The 22485-nt window shown below is 46.3% G+C and overlaps 1 protein-coding gene across 11 annotated transcripts in view; it reads left to right on the top strand.

The window, feature by feature from the left end:
- The first annotated feature begins 358 nt into the window (after positions 1–358).
- RBM33 (RNA binding motif protein 33) overlaps positions 359–22485 on the top strand; it is a 173390-nt gene continuing 151263 nt past the window's right edge. For 3 of the 11 annotated variants that reach the window (XM_014609000.2, XM_059729188.1, XM_059729187.1), the window contains exons 1-2: positions 362–593; positions 19229–19307. In XM_014609000.2, the coding sequence (XP_014464486.1) occupies positions 566–593; positions 19229–19307 (107 nt within the window). In that variant the 5' untranslated portion in view covers positions 362–565. Of the gene's footprint in view, positions 594–19228; positions 19308–22485 lie in introns of all 11 variants that reach the window. The other 8 variants (XM_059729185.1, XM_019498864.2, XM_014608999.3 and 5 more) reach the window with 6 other exon arrangements.

Below are 22485 nucleotides of genomic sequence, written 5' to 3'. Positions count from 1 at the left end.
TGGGCTGGGCTGGGCTGGGCTGGGCTGGGCTGGGCTGGGCTCTGAGCCCCTTCATCCCTTCCCAGGAGCCAGCAAAGGCTACTTTGGCCATTTACCCTTTAAGACCTGGGGTTCCCCACTCTGCGCATGCGCATCGAAGCCTGGGGCTGTCTTCAATTAACCCCGAGTCGGCGCAGGCGTAATGTGGCCAGCAGGCTCTTTGACTTCCTGCGCCTGCGCACGACGGCTCCCCCCACCCCCGGCCCCTCCCCCCCCAGCCGAGACAGCCTTGGCGTTTGCGCACATGCCGCCGGTGATGACGTCACCGAGCCACCTTGCTTAGGGAGCCAACCAGCGGCGCGGCCTCTCTCCCTCCTTCCCCTCCCCCCGCAGCGGGAGGGGCCGGTCCTCCACGATCCCGTGATGCAGCGCGGCGGCGAGCCCCAGCAGTCGGCGGCGGCGGCCGCCATGTTGTGGTAGTTTGTTGTTCCGCGCGGAGAGGCCGGCGGGCGGCGAGGCAGGCGCGGGCGCAGCGGGGCGCGGGCTCCGGGCTCGCGGGACCGCCGCGCGGGCAGGACGAGGCGCCATGGCGGCCGCGCTGGGCGGAGGAGCAGGTACGGGCGGGCGCGGGGCTCCCGCGGGCGGTGGTGGCTGCTGCGGCCTCGTCCGCCCTCCTCGGCCTTTGTCCCCGGGGGCCGCGGCCGGCCCCTTCGCACTTCTGCGTCCAGGCGCCCAAGCAGCTCGTGCCGCCGCCTCCCCGGGCCGGCCCCTGCTGCAGCTCGGCCGACGCTTCTGCCCGCGGGAAGCCGAGGCGGCGGCCCGGGGTGTGTGGCCGGCCTACACGGAAGCGTGCCCCGGCCCGGGGCTCTTCCTGCGCGCCAGTGGCGTTGTGTCAAACCGGCCCGCCGGCGCCGCTCGAAACCGCGGCCCCGCTCCGCTAGAAAAGCCAGAAAACCTTGTTATCTTAGGAGTTATGTTAGAAAAGATTTGCTGTGGGGAGCAGCTCAGTGGTTTAGGGAGTGGACCCGTGAGAGTATGTGATGTTGTTGCTGTGGGCCTTGCTTTCACTAGAAGAAGTAATTTTGCTTGCAGCACTTAAAAAAAGAAAAATTGAAGTTAGCTGATGCTGGGCCAGACACAGGCATGGGTGACTGGGGCCCAGACAGAAGTTGGTCCTGAAAATGGTAATTCTTTGATGATGATGATGATCATTCACTCAGGCAAAGGGGCATGATACTAAAAGTTCACCTGGGTGTCTAGGTACGGTGCTGCCGACTAAGGACAAGGATGGATTATGGTTGCCATTGCCGGCTAGTTTTGGGTAAACACTGTTGGGGCTCCTGATGAACATTTTACACTGTCGGAGCAGTGGGAATGGCTCACCCTGCTTGTGTTGACCGGTCAGGTGATGTGATGTTGATCGTGATTTGCTTAGTTGTTAAAAGTCATGTAAGCATAATTACATTTTTCTAGTGAGGCAAGCCCTAATGTGGAGATTATCAGTGATTTAAAACCTGGGGAGGTTTGGGATAAGGATGAAGAAGGGAGCAGCACTGCTTGGTGTGGGTGTATGTGCTCTTGTTCAGACTCCTTTTGCCTCTAGACCAATACGGGCACAAGCTGGATACCTGACACTTTTTGGTAGGTGCCTTTTGAAGGCATCATGTTTCAGTGGTGTTAAATAACACCGTATTTACTTGAATCTGAGTTGAGGTTTTCGCCTTGATCAGCATGGGAGAAAAAGCCCCTCATCTTACATTTGCATACAAGGAAACCTCATAAAATACATTATCTTTCATTAAACTGCTACCAAAAGCAGCACGCGCTCAGTAATGGAAACCAACTATGAAGTTGATTAAATGCAGCCAGCACTGAGCATGACTATAACACATGGTCCATATTGGGCAAAGATACTTATGGAAACTGTTTTTGTGTGGCCTTTTTTTTTTTTTGTCATTTGTTTCCCCAGGAGGGAACAAGGAGCAGGCCTGGAGGTGCTGGAATACCAGGCCTGCACTCAGAGCCCAGAGCAAGCTCTGACACTGGTTCTAGCACAAGAATAGGTTAGTGCTGCCTATCTGAATAAAATATACTGTCCATGTTCAGTCTTTGTTAGCGTCACCTCTGTTTCAGGTCATTGTGAGCCACTATATTGCATACGTTTCAACTTCCTCTTAATTCCCACAGCTGAGTTGTCCCTTTCTTTCCCATTTTCAATGATTCCTGTTTCTTCACCAAGCTTAAATGTCTGACAGACCTCACCAAAAAGTTCAACCAGAATCCTTCTGTCGGCCCTTCTTCTCTGCCTGTCACACATGATTATTGTGGTCCTACTCCCCCTGAGGTGGAACTGGACTAGGTTGCCTTGTGCCTCAACTACATATACATTTTTGGAGGATACCAAGACTTGAGATACCTGGCTCCATTCATGAGATGGGGACTAGTTAGCAGGCCGATCCTTTGTGGAGGCTATCTGGAGTACGCACGCATACTGAGCAGTGCTGAGCTGTGTGGTCACGGTGACTTGACTTGCTGTTGACTGTACTGAGGTCCAGCCTAATGATCTCTATGGTAAATCATGACATGCCTTTCGGCTTTGGGCTAATGGTGTTAGTATTATATATGCCAGTTTGTATTATATATAAATAGGTGCCAAGGTGCTACTTAAAAGTTGGTTTATTGAGTACTTGTTCTAAAACTTACAACATTTTTGGTAAAAATAAAATGCTTCAATTCTGGGTGAATTAAGTCTGTGGGTACTATATGGAAATTACTACAGCTGTGCTTATTTCAAGGTCTTTTTTTTTTTTTCCAAACTTGTTCGTCACTTCCATGTGCTCAGAGAGACCAGGATCTGACAGTGAGGAGGAGGGGAAGGAACTCCAGGGCGAAAAAGTTGTGGGGGAGGGGTAGAGAGCAAAGGGTATACCTGACCTCTCTCACCCTCCAAATTTATTTTCCCTCGTGTATCAGTGGGCGGGGGACAGATTCAAGGATCTTAATTATTGTGGGGTTATCTTATGATCGAGGTCATGTTATATTTAAGTAAATATGGTATTTTGCATGGCTTATTTTACAGAAACCTTGGGGTGAGTGATCAAATTGGCTCATTCATCATGTGGAAGTGAGCTCTAAACTTGTGCTTTGTTACTGAAGTTTTAAAAAATTATTTTTAAAGGAGCTTTGCAGGAAAGAGGTGTTATTTCCTTTTTCTGCTATTTCTTGTGTCTAAAATTCTTAAGGTATCCTTTTTTGTAAGCATCTGCGCTACAGGTAAGAGCAAGGGGCTGAAGCTGGTTGGAGAAATGTAGTTTCAACCTATGCTTCTCATTGCTGTGTTTAGGTGGTTTAACCATAGATCAGAACCCCATTGTTTTAGGTTCTTTATATTATTTGGAATTGACATGTTCATAATGAACTAGAGGTTAATTGGACATGGTCCTTGGCCTAGATTCATAGATTCATAGATGTTAGGGTCGGAAGGGACCTCAGTGGATCATCGAGTCCGACCCCCTGCATAAGCAGGAAAGAGTGCTGGGTCTAGATGACCCCAGCTAGATACTCATCTAACCTCCTCTTGAAGACCCCCAGGGTAGGGGAGAGCACCACCTCCCTTGGGAGCCCGTTCCAGACCTTGGCCACTCGAACTGTGAAGAAGTTCTTCCTAATGTCCAATCTAAATCTGCTCTCTGCTAGCTTGTGGCCATTGTTTCTTGTAACCCCCGGGGGCGCCTTGGTGAATAAATCCTCACCAATTCCCTTCTGTGCCCCCGTGATGAACTTATAGGCAGCCACAAGGTCGCCTCTCAACCTTCTCTTGCGGAGGCTGAAAAAGTCCAGTTTCTCTAGTCTCTCCTCGTAGGGCTTGGTCTGCAGGCCCTTGACCATACGAGTTGCCCTTCTCTGGACCCTCTCCAGGTTATCCGCATCCTTCTTGAATTGCGGCGCCCAGAATTGCACGCAGTACTCCAACTGCGGTCTGACCAGCACCCTATAGAGGGGAAGTATCACCTCCTTGGACCTATTCGTCATGCATCTGCTGATGCACGATAAAGTGCCATTGGCTTTTCTGATGGCTTCGTCACACTGCCGGCTCATGTTCATCTTGGAGTCCACTAGGACTCCAAGATCCCTTTCCACCTCCGTGCCACCCAGCAGGTCATTCCCTAGGCTGTAGGTGTGCTGGACATTTTTCCTCCCTAGGTGCAGCACTTTGCATTTCTCCTTGTTGAACTGCATCCTGTTGTTTTTTGCCCACTTGTCCAACCTGTCCAGGTCTGCCTGCAGCTGTTCCCTGCCCTCCGGCATGTCCACTTCTCCCCATAGCTTTGTGTCATCTGCAAACTTGGACAGAGTACATTTCACTCCCTCGTCCAAGTCACTGATGAAGACATTAAAGAGTATCGGTCCAAGGACCGAGCCCTGCGGGACCCCACTGCCCACACCCTTCCAGGTCGAGACCGACCCATCTACCACGACTCTTTGGGTGCGACCCTCTAGCCAATTCGCCACCCACCGGACTGTGCAGTCATCCACGTCACAGCCTCTTAACTTGTTCACCAGTATGGGGTGGGATACCGTATCGAAGGCCTTCCTGAAGTCCAGGTATACGACATCCACCCCTCCTCCTGTGTCCAGGCGTTTCGTAACTTGGTCATAGAAAGAGACTAGGTTGGTCAGGCACGATCTGCCCTCCACAAACCCGTGCTGGTTTCCCCTCAGCATAATCTGTCCTGCCGGGCTCTCACAAATGTGAGCCTTGATAATTTTTTCAAAGACTTTACCAAGGATGGAGGTGAGACTGACTGGCCTATAGTTGCCCAGGTCCTCCTTCCTCCCCTTTTTGAAAATGGGGACCACGTTAGCCCTTTTCCAGTCCTCCGGGACTTGGCCCGTGCGCCACGAGCGTTAGAATATTCCCGCCAGTGGCTCTGCAATGATGTCGGCCAGTGCCTTCAGCACCCTCGGATGGAGCCCATCCGGGCCTGCCGATTTAAAGGCATCCAGTTCTTCCAAATGACTCTGCACCACCTCAGGATCCTACGTATGGAAGTCCGGCGCCTTGCTGCTGCCTCTCTACAACCCCAGTGAGAGACTTGTCGTGCCCCTCACTTAGGAACACTGAGGCAAAGAACTCGTTGAGGAGTTCAGCCTTGTCCCCCCTATCTGTCACCAATTGTTTCTGCCCATTTAGCAGTGGTCCTATTCCTCCCTGGGCCTTCCTTTTACTCCCAATATATCTAAAAAACAATTTCTTGTTGTCTTTTACTTGGGTTGCCATCCTCAGCTCCATGGTAGCTTTGGCCTGCCTAACTGTCTCCCTACAAGCATGAGCAGAGGAGGTATATTCATCTTTAGCGATCTCACCCTGTTTCCACTTTTTATGTGCTCCCCTTTTGGCCCTTAGGCTGCCCTGGATTTCTGTGGTCAGCCATGGAAGCCTCCTGGCCCCTTTCCCTTTTTGCCTCGCTCGGGGATTGTCTTGCTTTGTGCCCGAAGGATCGTTTCCTTAAGGCACAGCCACCCTTCTTGGGCTCCCATCCCTTCAAAACTCCTACTCTGCAGTGCTTCCTTGACTAATTGCCTGAGTGCATTGAGGTCAGCTTTCCTAAAGTCTAGCACTTTCACCCTACTAGTTACCTTACCCACTCGCCGTCTTATGTTGAATTCTATTATAAGGTGATCACCTAGTTAATGCTCATCATAGGCTGCATTTTTACTGCAAAAGTCTGCTACATGCAGAGAGTTATTTGGAAGTAAACGTCTAGTGGATAGAAGTCACCAGTAGCCTTTATTTCAATGGGGCTAGTAGAGGTAAATCCTGAGTTGGGTTTATTTAAGATGTTTTAATATACAAATAGAAACATATATTCCAAGGAGCTTGAAATATGTAGTCTTGACATGTCAGTCACAGTATGCCCGGAAGATGTTGAGAAGGACAAAGATTGAAACAATGATTAAATGGTCACTTAGTTTAGATATGTATGTGTCTTTGTGGGCCAAATAATTTTTAACCCAGGAATTATTATTGTAGACTCTTGTTGTGCCCGTTATAGAAGTGGCTTTAAGGAACAAAGATAGGGGTGTGCCTGGATGGTTGAGTCAATGGACAGCACTGACTGAGGGTGATATAGGAAAGAGACATGGAGATAGTTGGTGGAGAAAGACAAATGGGATATCAGTAGTAATTACTTCTACCCTGTTATAACAATACAATAAAAGGCTATTTTAGTTGTGACCTAGAAGGCGGAAAGGAAAGTTTAAACCTGATGCGGGAAAAGGGGAACCAGTGAAATTGTTCAGAGAAGGAATATGAAGTGGTTGGATCTAGCCTGATAACTTGGAAGTGTTTTTTGATGGGCTGAAAGAGAAATGATGTTTCAGGGAAGCTTTTGATGAAGAGGTTAGAGGATAAAGGAGGACTGGACATATGAGAGAATACATATTCAGATGGTCAACTTTCAAGACAGTCAACGTGTATGCCTCAGCTGAACTTGAATAGGTTAAAGTATGGTAAGGGGCCTGGAAAACATGAGTTACGAGGAAAGTGTGAAAGAACAAGAATATTTAGTCAGAGGAATAGAAGGCTGAGTGGGGATTTGATAAGAATATTCAGATACCTGAAGGGGTGTGCTTATAAGAAGGGGAGGGACTAGTCTTTGCAGCTGTAGAGACAGGGCTAGGTCTCAGTCTCAAACTGCAGTAAATGAAATTTAAATTGAAGGTTAAGGAGAACTTGTTTGCTGTAGGATGGTTAAGCATTGGAACAGGTGCTACCTAGGGTGGTTGTGGAATCTCCATCCTTGGAAATTACAAAGAGCAGACTCAACAGGCACATGACTGATGGTTTTGTCAGGGATGATCTTGCCTTGAGCAGGGGATTGGCCCAGATGACTACCTGATGTCATCTATGGTGGTTCTGTGAGTGATTCCAGTACCCGTCTCAAATTATTACTGGCCCAAGGATAGTGATATTAAGCAACATACTATGGGCAGCATTGTACTTTGCTCCCCTTGACAGCCTCAGTTTTTAATGCCTGTGTTTCTGAGTGCCATTGGAAGGTCCTGCATGCAGCATGCTGCCCATGAGATGTGTACTGTTCTATTATAACTATGACAGCCTCTACGTTATTATACCAACAGATTGATTCAAAACTGGAAATATGAACTGGTGAAGAACAATTGAACATTTGTGCAATGTCTTTTAAAACAGTTCTAAAATGAGCTGCCGCATTTTTTATTTCATAGTTTCATAGTAGCTAGGGTCAGGAGGGACCTGAACAGATCATCTAGCCTGACCCCCTGCCACAGGCAGGAATGAATGCTGGGTTCACAAGACCCCGGACAGGTGATCATCCAATCTCCTCTTGAATTTGCCCAAGGTAGGGGCAAGGACCACTTCCCTGGGAAGTTGGTTCAGATTTTGGCCACCCTAACTGTGAAATATTGCCTTCTGATCTCTATTTGCCAGAGTAGAGTCGGTGATTTTCATTCACAAGGTGCCCTGCCTGAATGGCAAGTGCCAGGAAAAGCTGGGGCAGTGCGGGGCTGGGAGTGGAACTGCGGCGAGATTTGGGGTGGCTGCAGCTTCCTCCTAGTGCCACCAAAGCCTGCTCCGAGCCCACCCCTGGCAAAAAAAGCCCTGCACAGCACCGGTTCTGGCTCCACCCATCAGCTGCTGCCTGCCCCTTCCTGTGCAGATCCAGGGGCACTCCACCCTCCCAGGGTGCAAGCAGTGGCAGGAACTGCCCCCACCCCATGAGTGGCACCTCTGTCCTGTGGGGGGGGGCTGCCCTAGCTGGGCAGCGCCTGCCCTCTCTCTCACCATGGGGGTACGTTGATGCCCCTTCCCTCCCTCCTCCCCCTCCACTTACCAGCCAGAAGCAGTTCTCCATACTGCCAGCTCTGCTTTGTGCTGCGCTGCAGATTTATTGGCCAAACTATTGGCCCCATTAGGCTGATATCCAATATAGACAATTTTCTTTATATCGGTACCGATGCGATATTGGGCTGATGTATCAGTGCACCTCTAGTTTATAGCGTTGTAGCTTTTTTTTTTTTTTTGTTGCCAATCATTGCATGATTCAGAGGTGTAGTACACATCCTTCCATGTATAATCACAGGTCCAACTGAAACCCAGTTTACATATCACTTCTCTTTCTGCTGCAGTGTACAGCACCTAGACGCAGGTTCTATTTTTATGCAGGTAGTTAGGCAAAGTCCTTTATATTTGTTTTCCTGTTTCTAAGATGCATACTGCCTTATTATGCTGTCTGACTCAATATAGTACTTGTGTGTATTCCATTATAGCTATATTGAAAAAGCTATATTGTTCCCGGTGAAAAAGGTCTATAGAGATAAAGATAGCAAATTGCAGAGAGCTGGGGCCAGGGACAAAAAAGGCATTACTACTTTGAGGGACAAGTAGCAGGCAGTTTTCAGATTTCATTGTCTAAAAACAAATCTCTTTGTGTTTGGAAAGCTGTTCTCAAAATCATTGTTCTGATTACTATTTTGCTTTCTTTCCATTCTGGTTTAGTGTGACCTTAGTATCAGCTATTTTGATAAGGTGTAAGTATGCAGCCAGGGAAGACATATGGAGGCAGTGGTGACTTCTATCTGCAAGATTGTGTCTGGCTGTGGTGGCAGTAGTTTTTCCCCATGCCCAACACTTCCCCAGCCCTCTGGCAGCTTCTGGGGCAGCTGCCTCTGTCACCCTGCTGTAGTTATGCTACTGATTCTACTGCTTTAAAAACATGGCCCCTCTCTTTTCAGATAGTATAGAGCTTTAGGCCCATGTCTTCAACCTTACTGGGATTTAATTTGAGAATCTAGGGACATTTATACATGTACTTCTTTTTTCTCTGCGATGGGCCGGACATCTGCCACTTCGGAGCAGACTTGATTAATTGAGCTGAGATGAACTGCGCTGCTCCGCGTGCTGTTGTGTAAGTGGCGAAATGTGTACTTTTCAAAGTGCCTAGCGCTGTGGCGCTTGCATGTGTAAAAATACCCTAGGGTCTGTTGGATTTGAAAGACGGAGTATGAAATAGTTAAAATAAGATGGGGCGGTGGATAGGACCTGGATTTGCAGAGGGAGGGGTGGCTCCCTGCTGCTGTGCGCACCCCCAGAGGAAGCATGGGGGCCACGTCCTTTCCCAGATTTGTGTGGAGCAAAGGTGGATTGCCCGCTTGGGGCCAGGGCTATGCCAGCCTCTTCCCAACTGGGTCTGTGCTTGGGATGATCTGGGCAGTGCAGGGTGGGCTCAGCTGCGTGGGGCAGGCAGTGGCTGTGATGCTGGGAGTAGTGGCTATGTTGGGGGGAGGGTGTGCTGAGCGTGTCCCTCCCCCACCCACCCTGTGCGCAGCCCTGGCCCAGTCTCTCCTGCTGGGAAGAGTATTAATGTTAAAAGACAGGGAAAATATATTGCTTTTAAATATTTCAGACTTGTGTACCTTAAAGCAGCTTTGAAGAAAAGCTCATGCAGTTGCATAGGACATTGACAGAATTTTTTTTTCCTTAATCTGTATATTTGCATCTTGGAAATCTGTGGCTTACTGTGTCTCTTTTTTTAATTAAATGTGTAGGGAAATTGTGCTAAAATCTATTTTAAACCCCTCCACCCTAGTGAATAAAAACAGCAACAAAACTTTGGTAACAGCATTCAAAACATTATTCATAATTAAACTGGATACTACTTGAAATATAGTAGTAATTACTCAAATGAGCATATTTAAAAATGGGACTAGGGAGTAAGATTACTTGAGTCAAAACAATTCTAATATAATAAAAGGCTTAGTCTGTGTATCTGTATGTTTGTCTGTCCATAACACTTTTGGACAACTACGCATACACTGCTGAGAGTGGGGAACGATAGGCTGCACGTGCCCAAGTTGCCAGGGAAGTTTGTGGTGGTGGTGAACACGCCCTGGCTGCCCAAGCCATCCCCCCCCCCCAACCCTCCGTGCCTGAGGGTGAAGGTGCGGGGAATCATGGCACCCCCTGCCACCCCGCAAAACAGCTGGCAGGGGAGGGGGGCTGGAGCGGGGGGGAGGGGTAAATGTGGGGTCAGATTTGGGGCTCTGTCCCTGCCTGTCCCCCTGCCCCCCATCATTCTTGATGGGCAATTTGCTAGTGTGTTTTATGCATCATTATATTACAGTGGCTGAAATAGTTATTTTTCTCTGCATGCTAGTTGCATTTTTCCTGATTTCTCTCCATTAAAAATAAAAGCAAACCCTGCCTTTATTGCTATGAAGTTTTGCCTGCTTGATATTCTATTACAATGCCTGTTGGGGAAGGAATGGTCTGTAAGCAAAAGCAATTAACAACACTTATTGCTTCTTAAAAATTGGATCAAGTTCTAGAAAAGATTTTTCTCCCAATTTCTTCCAATTAATAAAACACAAAACAGAAGGACATAGTTATATGGTATCCAATTCATCTAGTCTGGTTGGCTGTAGTGAAATGTTAAACTAAAATGCAAAGCTTATTTCCTCCAACAGTTTAAATGCAGATTATTTCTATTTCTATCTAGGGATTCAGTGTGAAGGTGTGAGGGAAGGATGTGGTCAGATGTTTAACTTGGAGAAGAGGTCTGAGCTATCCCACCAGAGTGCAAAACTTAGGGGCTACCTCTGACTTAGCAACAGTTGCTGTGTAGAAATACTTATTTTAATAGCTCTTGCGGTTATATTAAAGCAACATTTACTGCCTTTTATCTGATTTACATCTTTCAGTCCACTTCTCTTTTAAAAAAAATAGATTTCTTTGTAGTTCAGGACAAATTGGCAAATTTTAGCAATGACTTGTATTTACTAGAGAAGATTTTATTTGAGAGGGAGCTTGTAGGGTTGACAAAAACCATTAGCAGGGTTGAAAGAAAAATGAGATGCCCTCACTCAGTGGAAGCATTTTCTTAGGAAGTGCTTATGACTTGCTGTTCCCATTAATCAGGATAAAACTGGTACACTTTATCTGCCTCTCAGGAAAATGCCTTGGAAACTAATCAGACATCTGTCACTACCCAATGATTGTGTGTGCGCTTCAGCACTGCAGAATTATTTCCTGCCACATGGAGCTTTCTTTGCACGGTGCAATTCTCAGCTGCAGAGAGAAAACCCCAGTGCAAAGGAGTTCCTGCTGCTCACATGCAAATTTGTGTCCCACTATTGGCTGTTTCTAAATTATTCCCACGTGGCGGCTAGCGATTGGCTTGCTAGCCGTATAAGAGGCTTGAGCAGTTTCCGCCCAAGTCGGAAATCTCCGGGGAGGACCTCATTTAGGAGGACTCCTCATCCATCTCGTGGAGAACTCTGGGCCACGTGGTAGAGCCTAGCAAACTCTGCGCGTCTCGGAGCCGACCGGTGGTTTGATCGCCCATCAAGAGTCTCTCCCCGTCGCCAACCGATCCCTTGATGTACCCCTACCCTGCGCGCTCGTCGAGAGTCACCTTTCAGACTCTCATTTTGGTATCCAGAGCTCTGCTCGGTTCATTTTACGGAGCCTAGCAAACTCTGTGTGTGTGTGTCTTCGGTGGAGCCTAGCAAACTCCACGTGTATTTATCCGTAACTGCAACGGAAGCAAGTTTTCCTGTCTGCACCACGACCATCTACGGTGTAAGTAAAATAATCTTTAATCAACCTCCACGCGTCAGTGCCTAATTCTAGTTCGCTCGCCGTGCCGACTTTCCCTGGCCCACGTGCCCGGGCTGCTGGCCACAGCCCCTTGGCCCCGACAACATCCAGTGACAGAAGTATAGCTATCGTACACCTGCAGCAGTGCTGCCATCACGCCAGGCAAATAATTATACGCAACTATTAGTCTCATACAAATAAGGCATACATTATTAACAATGTTTACGTTAAGAAACCCTAATAATTACCAGGATTGACCAAATTTAAGCTGTGCATATTTAGGAAATGGTTGCCCAACAACATTTTGGGCAGTGGACATGTGTTAGTGCAATGACTGCACTCTTTCATGCAATAATGAGTAGAGATCTCCACAAATTGTGCCAGAAGTGCCCTTGCAGCAGCTTAAATGTCTTTCATTTCATTATTTGCTGCCCCCCCCCCTTTTGCACCTTATTGGTGGAGGGGCCCTGCTGGTCAATCTGGGCCTCAAATAATGGCCCAATCCAGCTGGCAGGGCCCATCTGCCAGTCAGGGTTGTGGAGGGGCAAGGGCGGGTCAGGGCAAGCAGTGAAACAGAAAACATTACAGGAGCCACTGGGGGGGAGGGGCACTTTCAGCTCAATTTGTAGAGGGTCTTAGTGATGAGGGCTTACTTATTACTACTGTAGTGGTGGCAGTGGGACACACAGTGGACCTTTTTCCTGCTGATATAACTGAAGCTTATACTTCTGTTAGGAAAACCAGGTATTTTTCAGGCCTGTGATTTGTCTGTTTTTTTCATTGCTGGCTGTGACTATTACTATAGGCTGCCAGTGCCCCTCAGCAATTCTTGCTTATTGAGTCTTAGTGAGTCTACTGTGAAGCGCCTGATCTTGTCCTGGGTGGAAAGAAAATACTTACCTTGTTGATGCTGTACTTAGCTTACAGTAGTGATTCTCAACTCTCTTGGATGCAAAGTGCCATCTTTCATTTGTTCTTTGACTACAGAGAAATAGTAGAACAAGGCTTTTGTTGCAAAGAACTCTGAAGACCGTAATGTTTTTGACACTTTGAATTCCTGTTTGTTGTCTTGGAATTTGTCTTGGGAATTGTATATCAGTGTTTGTGTACCTAATAGTGCTAATATTGTGCAGCACCCTGCTGTACCATTAAAAGGATCTCATGGCACACACTGAGAATCATTGCAGTAGGAGTTCCTGATAGTGATACACCACTACATCGGTCCCATATTGGATCAGTACCGATATAGGGGAAAATTGAGGGTATGAGCAATTGGCTTTTTTTGCCTGATGTGGCCAATAATGCCACCAATTAAATGCCCCATGCATGCAGGCAAGTGCAGCATGTGGGCAGCCAGGAGCACAGCCCAGTGGTTTGGAGAGCAACAATGGCTGGTAAGTCTGTTGTAGGGGAAAGGGTGTGGGGGAGGGGGGCAGATAGAGGCCCCTGCAGCGAGGGAGGAAGTAGGGCAGGGGCAGGATCTGCACAGCTGGGGTGGGGCATGGGATGGAACTACAAGTGGCTTGTCTGGGAGAGGGGTGTGGCCCCTGCTGCTGAGCGCACCACCCCAGGAGGGCATGGGAGGCATGTGCTTCTGGAAATGCATGGCAGGGCCTGCCACTGAGGGTTGGGGCCAAGGCAGTGCTGAGCTCTTTCTGCTGGGGATCTGGGCTGTGCTCAGGGTGGGCAGCAGCAGTGCTGGGAGCAGGGCTACAGGGGGGCTGTGTCGAAATTGTGTGTGGCTGCAGTCCCCTGTCCCGTTCTCCATCCCCCCCCACACCTCTGCACTGCTGCCCTCCCCAAGTACAGCTCCAGTCCAGCCCATTGCAGGGAAGAGCCCAGTGCAGGCCTGGCCCCTGCCTGCAGTGGCAGTCCGCCCTTGCCCTGCACACACATCTGGGGGCATACTGCCCCCATGCCCTCGTGGGGGTGTGTGCAGTCATGAGAGCCACCCCCCGACGAACTGTTTACAGCTCTGTCCTGTGGCTTGCCCTGTCCTGGCTGAGCAGTGCCTGCCCCACTCCCTCCCTTGCCATGGGTGCCTTGATCTGGACCCCCCATACCTCTTACCCCACACCAGACTTACCAGCCCAATGCTGGTCTGCAAGCTGCCCAACAACATATTGGAATCTGATCGGTATTGGCCGATACGGCTCCTTAAAAATCAGCCAACAGTATTGGCCCGAAAAATCTCTGTCATTGCACCCCTAGTTCCTGAGGAAGAATGTATGCAATTATGTTGGCCATAGATGGTAATGTAAGAATGGGTTTAATTTTTGGAACGTCTCTGGTGCAGCTTGAGAGTTGCAGAAGATGTTTGGTAGTCATTCTTACAGTTCTTGTGCTCCTCTCTTCTCTCTGTACGTTACATTTTATAGGCATGTAATCATGCTCTTGACATGAGCACTTAACTGTAAGGATTCTACAGAGTGTAATTCACATGCACGGCAATGTTTGCTTTACTTTTTGTATTTCCTAATACAAATCCCTAAAAAAGAGGGGAAAAAGTTGTTCTAAAATATCTGTAGGTTCAGAGAAGAAAAAGAAATTAAGCTTGATGGAAGCAGGTGTTAGGTAGAACTGCTCGTGTAAGGGATTGGTGATCATCTAAATGTTTGATGTCCTGCAAACCAAAAGTACTGGGCTTCTCTCGCTCATCATTTTCATGAGTCCCTTTTAGACTATACAAGTGCTTGCAACCTTCTTATGGGCTCTTCATACACTTAAAAATATTGAGGTGTTTTTAGATAGTACTAGGGCAATTTGCAACTTGCCTTTGGTTTATATGCTGTTTGTATAGTGCTCAACAAAGTATAAAAATGGGGGGGGGGGGGAAAAGTCCTGTTGCCCCTAAGAGCTTACAGTATAAATGGATAATGAGATGACAAGAGAATGCAGCCATCCAATTTGAGGGGTGAAAGATAAGTGAGACAGTTACGATTCTTCTAGTATTCTGTGGTAACTACATGCCAACTACCTAATCTGGTGGGTCTTAACAGCTTTTACTGTACCTTGATTTAAAAGGTTATCTGGCATATTCCCCCCCCCCCCCCCCGGAATGGGGGATGCCAGATAACAAAACATGCTGGTTAATTGAGTGGCCCCAGCCGGCACTTCTCCCGCTGTGTCTGGGGCTTTCCTTCACCCCTCCTGTGGCATCACTGCCCGTCCTGTGGGCCCCATGGGACAGGGAGGCGGGCCCCATGCAGCCTGTTATGCCCCTGGGCTGTGGGGGCTTGGCAGTGCAGGCTGCTTTGCCTCTGGCTGCGGGGGCTCAGAGAAACTGGAAGTGCTGTGGGCACTTCCGGTTTCACTTTATCTTACAAGCCGGCATGTCAGTTAGTAGAGCATGCCGGCTTGTAAGATGCTGTACGACTCAGAAAATACTCTAAGCTTTCATTTGTTTCTTGACTACACCAAATAATAGCAACTGTTCTGTTTCAAAGAAGTCAAAGATCACAAGAAGTCCAAATGTTCTGGGCACCATTGATATTGCATTTCTGTTTGAAATACCTCAGTTAATTCTGTGAATAGTGTAGGAATTTACATACAGAACAGTGCTAATATGATACAACACCCTTAAAAGAATCTCACAGCTGCAGCACCGTGGTTGAGTCATTCACTGGTTTAGTCATTTAGGTAGAGGTGATGGGGTTTGAAGAAACGTATAATGTAACTTTGGATTTTCACAGGGACCTCTGCTTCTGAAGAAGACATGGTGTAGGAAAAAGTGTAAAGTTTGAGATGGATAGGCAAAATAAACTCTCTTTCTTGGTAGCAAGGACCAGATCAATGCTGGAAGCCTGCCAGTGTGTCATTTGTTGATTAGGAGAAAATGTTCTTCCCTTGTTACAGTCTGTCTGCAGAAGCCTTGTTGTAGAAGTACCATATTTACTCAACTATAAAATGACCCTGAAAATTGGATGAAACCCCAATAATTAAATTCTATGTATAAAAAATATATTGTTATAATTTTCTAGGTGTAGAACCAAATTATTATCAGAGATTTTGCCTCAAATTTGTCCCTTTCCCACTACTACAGCAGGGAAAATAAATCTGTGGGGAAGGGGGGTACCTGACCTCTTAGAACCTGCTCTCCCTGAATACATGGAAGTAAGGAGCAGATTTGAAAACAATGACTTTGAAATAAACATGCCTTTACTGTGGGTACCCATAGACTTAGTTCATCCAGAATTGATGTGTTTTACCTTTTCTGAAAATGCTGCAAGTTTTAGCACAGGTATTCCATAAATATACTTAAAGGCAGAGCTTTTGTATCTACTTATAAATACTACAGACTATGCATGACATCAGTGCAAAGCCAGAAGGCTCATAATTTTTGAGTTCATTGGGCTGGGTCTCAGCACAGTCAACAGCATCTCAAGCCATGGTGACCCCATAGCTCAGCGCTGTAGAGCTATGTGTGTATACTGCAGATACCTTCCTCCCCCAGCCTTCCAAGGAGCCATGTGTTAATTAGTCTCCGCTCATGACGAATTGGATATTTTTGTAATAATCCTCCAAAAATATATATGCAGATGAGGTGCAGTTTCATCCTGGTCTGGCTTCACCTCATGGAAGATGGAGCCACACTAATCGTATGCCACAGACTAAGAGAGGGGGTAACGGGATGAACTGCTTGGGACCCCATTTGGTGATGGTTTTTAAGGCTGGTGAAGAGACAGGAATCATTGGTAATGGGAAAGAAAGGCACAGTTCAGCTGTGGGAGTGAAGAAGTCAAAATATACTGGGTGTAGTGGCTTACCATTATTTGAAAAAAAGTTGGGGCTAAAGGGGACTGAGCATAATGGGTATTATCATATATCTTATTCAGATGGGCTGCACTGGCCTGCCTTTTTGGTAGGTTACTATCGGCATATGAAGTGTAACATGTTTTTGGCATCATGGGGAGGCTGTCAGGGCTCACTTTGCTCTTGGTGCCAGCTGCAGTACCCCCAGGCTCAGTGCCAGTTCCCTGGAGAGGGAGTACCCACTGTTGGTTTTTTGTTTTCTTTTTTTAAGGGGCAAAACAAAACAGAAAAAGCTTTCTGTCTGCATTTGCTCCTCATGGGCCATGTGCTTTATAGTCATGTTCAGTGTTGGCTGCATTTAATCAACTTCATAGTCGGCTTCCATTACTGAGCCAGTGCTGCTCTTGGCAGCAGTTTAATGATAGACCGTGTATTGAGGTTTCCTTGTATGCAAATGCAAGACGAGTAGCTTTTTTCTCTATGCTGATTGCAGGGAAGGGGGGGCCTTGCTTGTATTCAAGTAAATGCAGTAGTTGCACTGACATATACACACTTTTGCTAGTATAACTTGTTTGGAGAAACAGTATAAGCTATATCAGCAGAGCACATTTGCTGGTATGAGCTTTGTATGCAGTAGAGAGGGTTTGCAGATACCCAGTCATATGTTTTCAAACATGGACCTGGTAGAAGTAAAGTATCAGTGGCTCTGTGCCACATAATCAATTCTACATATTTTTAAACCATGAAGAGCTGGGTCATGTCAAATTACATGACATTTATTGGTATACCCCCTCAGCTGGATCCAGTTAAACCAGTATTGCTCAATGTCCCACAGGAAGAGGGATATACTATAGTTAAATAAGCACCTTTTATCACTCCTTTGGAGTTTTCCATAAATTCTACTAATGACATTTTCACTTAAACTTTACAATATTGAGGTAAAATATGCTTTTGCCATTTTGCAAAGAAAAGATTTTTTCAGGAGGATGTCAGTTTGAGGTAGAGGAACTGAAAATTTCAAAGAATTGTAGGAGGAAATTGAAAATGAGGTGGGGTTTTTTGTTTTTGTTGTTTTTTTTTCTAGCTCACTTCAAACAGAACATTAATTTGACAATGGCCCTAATCCTACCTATGGCTACACTTAGGCAAAGTAAGTGCAGTCAATGGTCAGGGAAATGACTGCAGAAAATGTTTGTATTGCCTGGTTTTGTACTACAGGCAGCCCCTGCTTAATGCAGTTTTGATTAGCGCTGTTTCGCTATAGCGCTCATTTAAAATTGATACCTGGTTTCACTGAGCGCTCAGCTAGTTTCACTATAGTGCTCAGTGGAATTGGCAGGTTTTTGCAGGAAGGCGAGGAGAAGCAACGGTGGTGGCAGCAGTAGCAAGTACAGTGAGTGGCAGCAGGTGAGGGGGTGGGTGTGGGGTGGGGGGGGAAGAAGCTAGGCTCAGCTGGTGAATACAGACTGGTGGGGGTGGTAGAGCATCCCATGGGAGGGAGGGAGGGAGGTTTTGCAGCTGGCTGGGATGGGTGGGATTTGCAGCTGGCCAGGCACCTAGCAGGGATGCTGCAAACCCCCTTGCTCCCAGCCTGCTGCAAACATCCACCCCGCTCCTGTGGGATGCTCTGCCGCCTGAGTTTACCAGCTGAAGCAGCGGTGGTGGTGAGGAGTGCGGGGCCTGCACCCGGGGTGGAGCAGCAGGAATGCAGGACCCAGGGCCAGGGCCTGCAGGGGCCCATGCCCAGAGTGGGGCAGCAGGAGTGCCGGTGCCCAGGCTGGCACGTGGGGCCAGTGGGTAGAGGCGACGGTGGTGAGAAGCAGTGAGTGGTGGGGACGGGCATCGGCACAGGGCCTGCGTTGGTGCCTGGGGCCAGGGCTGGCGGGGGCCCAGGGTGAAGCAGCAGGAATGCAGGCTGGGGCTGGCACGTGGGACTGGAGCGGCCAGCGGGCTAATGGGGAGAGGCAGCGGCGGCAAGAAGCCGCGGTAACCAATAACCTATATTTACATTCATTACTATGGGCAAATGGGTTTTGCTTAGCGCAGTTTCGCTTAGTGCTCAGTTTTTCTGGAACCAATTCAGAGCATTAAGTGGGGGTTGCCTGTGTAAGTCTGGAAGGAACGGATTGTTCTGATATGAGGAGTACAGACTATCTTTACTCCTCTGCTAGTCCAACAATTTGTGTTTGAACCTTTGTTTGCCTGCATAAAAGCCATTAAAATGATCATAAATACCAAATTTTTGTCTAGCCTGTTTGTGGCTGTACATGTTGGTCCAGTTGGATGGAGGTGAATAACTGTTTTCTCTTCAGAGAGAGCTCCTGTGAAGGGCACCATGAAGAGAACAAATGGGTGCAGCATGTTTCTCTTGCCTTGTAGATAAATGGAAGACTTTGATTTTAGAGCTGCAACATTATCCCCATTTACAGAACTGGAACTTAAAATACTCCTTAGTAGATCACCCCAAGCTTTTTTAATTGTTGAGAAGTGAAAGGTAAGCATGTTCTTAGGTTGGTTTCCCAAAATGGAGTGTCATCCTACAATTAGGAACTGTTTGCAAACCTCTTTGCAACAGTGGGCCAACATACTCTTGCTTACCTTCAGTTTCTCCAACATTGCATTCCTATATTAGGAATCTTGTGCATCTTAAGGCCTTTTTTGTTAATTAAGAAAATATTAAGGCACATTATTTAGCTAATAATTTAACATGAATTGTTCTGAAGAAATTGCTATAAAACCAAAAGAACATAGCATCAATCCCTGAACAGAAACCATTGCATCAGAATTGGGGAAACTGCTTCATGTGCACCTTTAATATGCGAGTAAGAATTTGTTTAAATCTAGTCTTTTTCTTTACAGATGATGACTTTGATCAATTTGATAAGCCTGGTGCAGAAAGGTCTTGGAGGAGAAGAACTGGAGACGATGACTGGGACAGGTAATTAAAAAATGTTGGCATTCAGACACTATATTGAATTGTATTAGCCTGGCTTCTTGAGCTGGCAGTTTTTCTAATTCTTAAGATTGCAGTTTCGGATACTGATTTAAATTTTTGGCTGCTACATACATGTCAGCAGATGCTAAATTGTAACCGGTATATACCTGCTATGTGTTGCCCCTAGAATTCTTTTTGCCAGAGACCCCCAAGAATTGACACGGCCCCTCATTCGATTTGGTATCAAGTGAACTTCAGTTGTAGTCTCTAGGCTTTATTACAGGTTTCCTCCTTGTCTAAGGAACCACTTGCCAGGTCGTATTGTGTTACAGCAGTGACCTTTGGTGGTACCGGCCTCATATCCTCTGCTGGGTGTGTGGGATGTTAGTTTCTGGTTCCTTCTTGTTCGAACAAGAATTCCAAGGTTGCTCCTGTCTCCCCAGGGTGGCAACAAAACACGTGTGTTCCTTTTTGTCCATCACTTTTGTAATTTTTCTCATCCCAAATTGTCCAATCCCCTGGCTCTGTGCCAAGCATTCCTTGTATGGTACACCAGTCCCCTGGCACTGTGCCAGCCACATTCCTTATAGGGAAACTTGTGCTTTGCTTGCCTTGTGCCTGATCTCAGCACATTCATCTTTCAGTGCCACAGAAGGTGCTCTGTTCAATTCTGTTGCTTAGTTCTGGGAATGCCTGGACTATGGCTGAAAGCCTTAGTATAACACAGTTTGCCTGCTACACTGTGAAGAACACATAGTGTAGTGGCATGAACAGATGTGCATTATGGAAGTAAGCATAACATTTTGCAGTCAGCTTTTTGACTGCAATTTAGCTTCCTTTATGTAATAATAACTTATTCTCAATAGTGGCTGCAAACTGTTAATAACTTTCTTTTTTTAGCACTTGCCAGCTTTGTGTAGGTATGCGTGTGTATTTAAATTTAGCCTTTAAGCTTGTGTGTCGGTTTTTTTTTAATGTTTTGATCATCTTTGTTTTGGGGAAAGAATGGGTTTTTTTTATATGTAATTCAGTTTTCTGTTTACAAATGGCAATATTATTTTCAAGATAAATTGGGAGGCAGAGGCATGCTGCTTACTGTAAATTCTACACCCCAACTACAGTTGTCAAGCTATTTGGCAAAAAACTGTTAAGCTTTTTCCATGCTACTAGCATGGAGATTTGTTCAGACTTCAACTGTATTCTAACTGGGTTTCACTACACTACAAGTTCCAAATTGATTTAATGCTTTTCATTGATCGTTCATGCTGTTTATAGTTATTTAAAAATTTGTTATCTACTGTAAGCTTTTTTCCTACTGTGTTAACCTAGAAGTATATCACTTACTAGTTGTAGTACTTGTGTTTCAAGGGAATTAATTGTATCCCTTTTGCCATGGCTCAGGAGAGGGTGGTGGAAGTTGTCAATGCCCAGAGCAGGAAACTCAGGTTCTTAATTTGCAGTCTTTGCTTCTAGTAAATAAAGAAAAGAACTGATTTGATTTGATTTTAATTTCACTCCAGTTCCTTCTTCTGGGAATTAATAGGTGGCATTCCAAAGGATGACTAGCTTTCTTTTTATTCTACCCTCACAGCTGCCACTATCCTTGCAGCTTTAAGATTTATGGGGGAGGAGGGGAAGAAGAGCATTTCCTCATGAACTTCTTATAGTCAAATTCATAGTTTCTTCTCAGTGAAGCTTCTTTTAAAAAGCATCAGGAGTCTAAAACCAAAAAGTGCTCAGATTTTTAGAAGGGTTAAGTGTGTGTGTGTATGTGGGGGGGGTGGGGGGGTAAAGAACCTCTTCATTGTCATTGTGCTTCATTATTTTTTTGTTTTATTTATCATGTGAAACAGTAGCTTCTCAGCACTAAGGGGAAAATACAGCTATGGTAGCCTGTTTTATTTATGCAATTTATAAAATTTTCTGCTATAAATTTTATTGCTGGATGCTCGTAACTTAAATCAAGGCAGTGGAAGAACTGGGATTACATAGTAGGGGGATGTAACAGTCGTTTAAAAATTATCTGTTTAACCTCCTCTAGTTATGTTGGTTAAACAGTTAATCCATAACGCAGCAGCTCTGACAGCCGCTGCTGGGAGCTGCTCCCAGGGCCCTCTGACTGGAGGAAGGAGGCTGTGGCAAGCTCAGCCAGATACCACAACCCACCTGAAGCTCCAGGCTGAGAGGAAGAGAGTACCTGTGAAAGAGCAGCTAATTGCTTAATTGAGTCATTAGGCTGCCTGCTTATTTCCTCTTTAACCTCATAGGCTTGTGAGTACTAGTTCCCTTTGTCCTTCCCCATCCCCTCCTGCCTGCCCTGCCACTTCTGGAGCACTGCATTGCTTCCCTGCCAGATTGCGCTCCACCCCATGCTTAACAGTAACCGGTAAGATAACTGGTTATCACTGGGCTTCTTGGTTAAACGATTAACCATTTAACTTTTCACACCCCTAATATTTAGTAAGGTATTCCATAGCAAAATTATTTATTACTTTTTATTAATAGGGCGTAGCAATATACACTACATGGCAGCAGATTCAGGCTTCAGACCTTGCTATTTCATAATATGGGGGAGGGGGTTGTCACAGTAACATGTAGTAGGGTGTTTTTTAAGAAAATGGTAAAAACAGCTTCTAAGAAATTAAACTCTTGTAGTTTTACTTGCATCCTTGACTCAACCCCCATTCTGCTGCTTTTTTAATCCTTGTTTGGTCAAATCTAAAGATATAATGCCTTTGAATTCTTTGACTGCTTTACCTTTCCTTTGACATTGGCTTGTGATAACCAGGAGTTGGAAGGCCCCAGGAAGACATCTAGGGAGCATTCCAGAAGATTAATGGGATAAGGTTCTTGAAATTTGTTTTCCTTTAGATTTTTTTTTTTTTTTTACCATTGCCATTCTGAAACACTTCGTTCTTCACTGCTATTCTTGCTTAATGAGGCTTGCTCAGTTCATAAAGTTTGAGGGCAAAAGTCATCATTACACCATCTAATTCGACTTGTGTATCACAGGCCATTGAATTTCATCTAGGTACCTAGCACAGAGCCCAGGAGCTTGTGTTTAAGAAAAACATGTCTGTCTGAAAGACGTCTAGACTTGACTTGAAGACCTCAGAGGGTAGTGAATCCACCCCTACCTATGACAGTTTGTTTCTGTAGTTAACTGTCCTGTGTATGGAAC

Source organism: Alligator mississippiensis, chromosome 5 (genome assembly GCF_030867095.1).
Source record: "Alligator mississippiensis isolate rAllMis1 chromosome 5, rAllMis1, whole genome shotgun sequence".
Taxonomy (NCBI): domain Eukaryota; kingdom Metazoa; phylum Chordata; order Crocodylia; family Alligatoridae; genus Alligator; species Alligator mississippiensis.
This window is presented reverse-complemented; position numbering and strand designations above follow the sequence as displayed.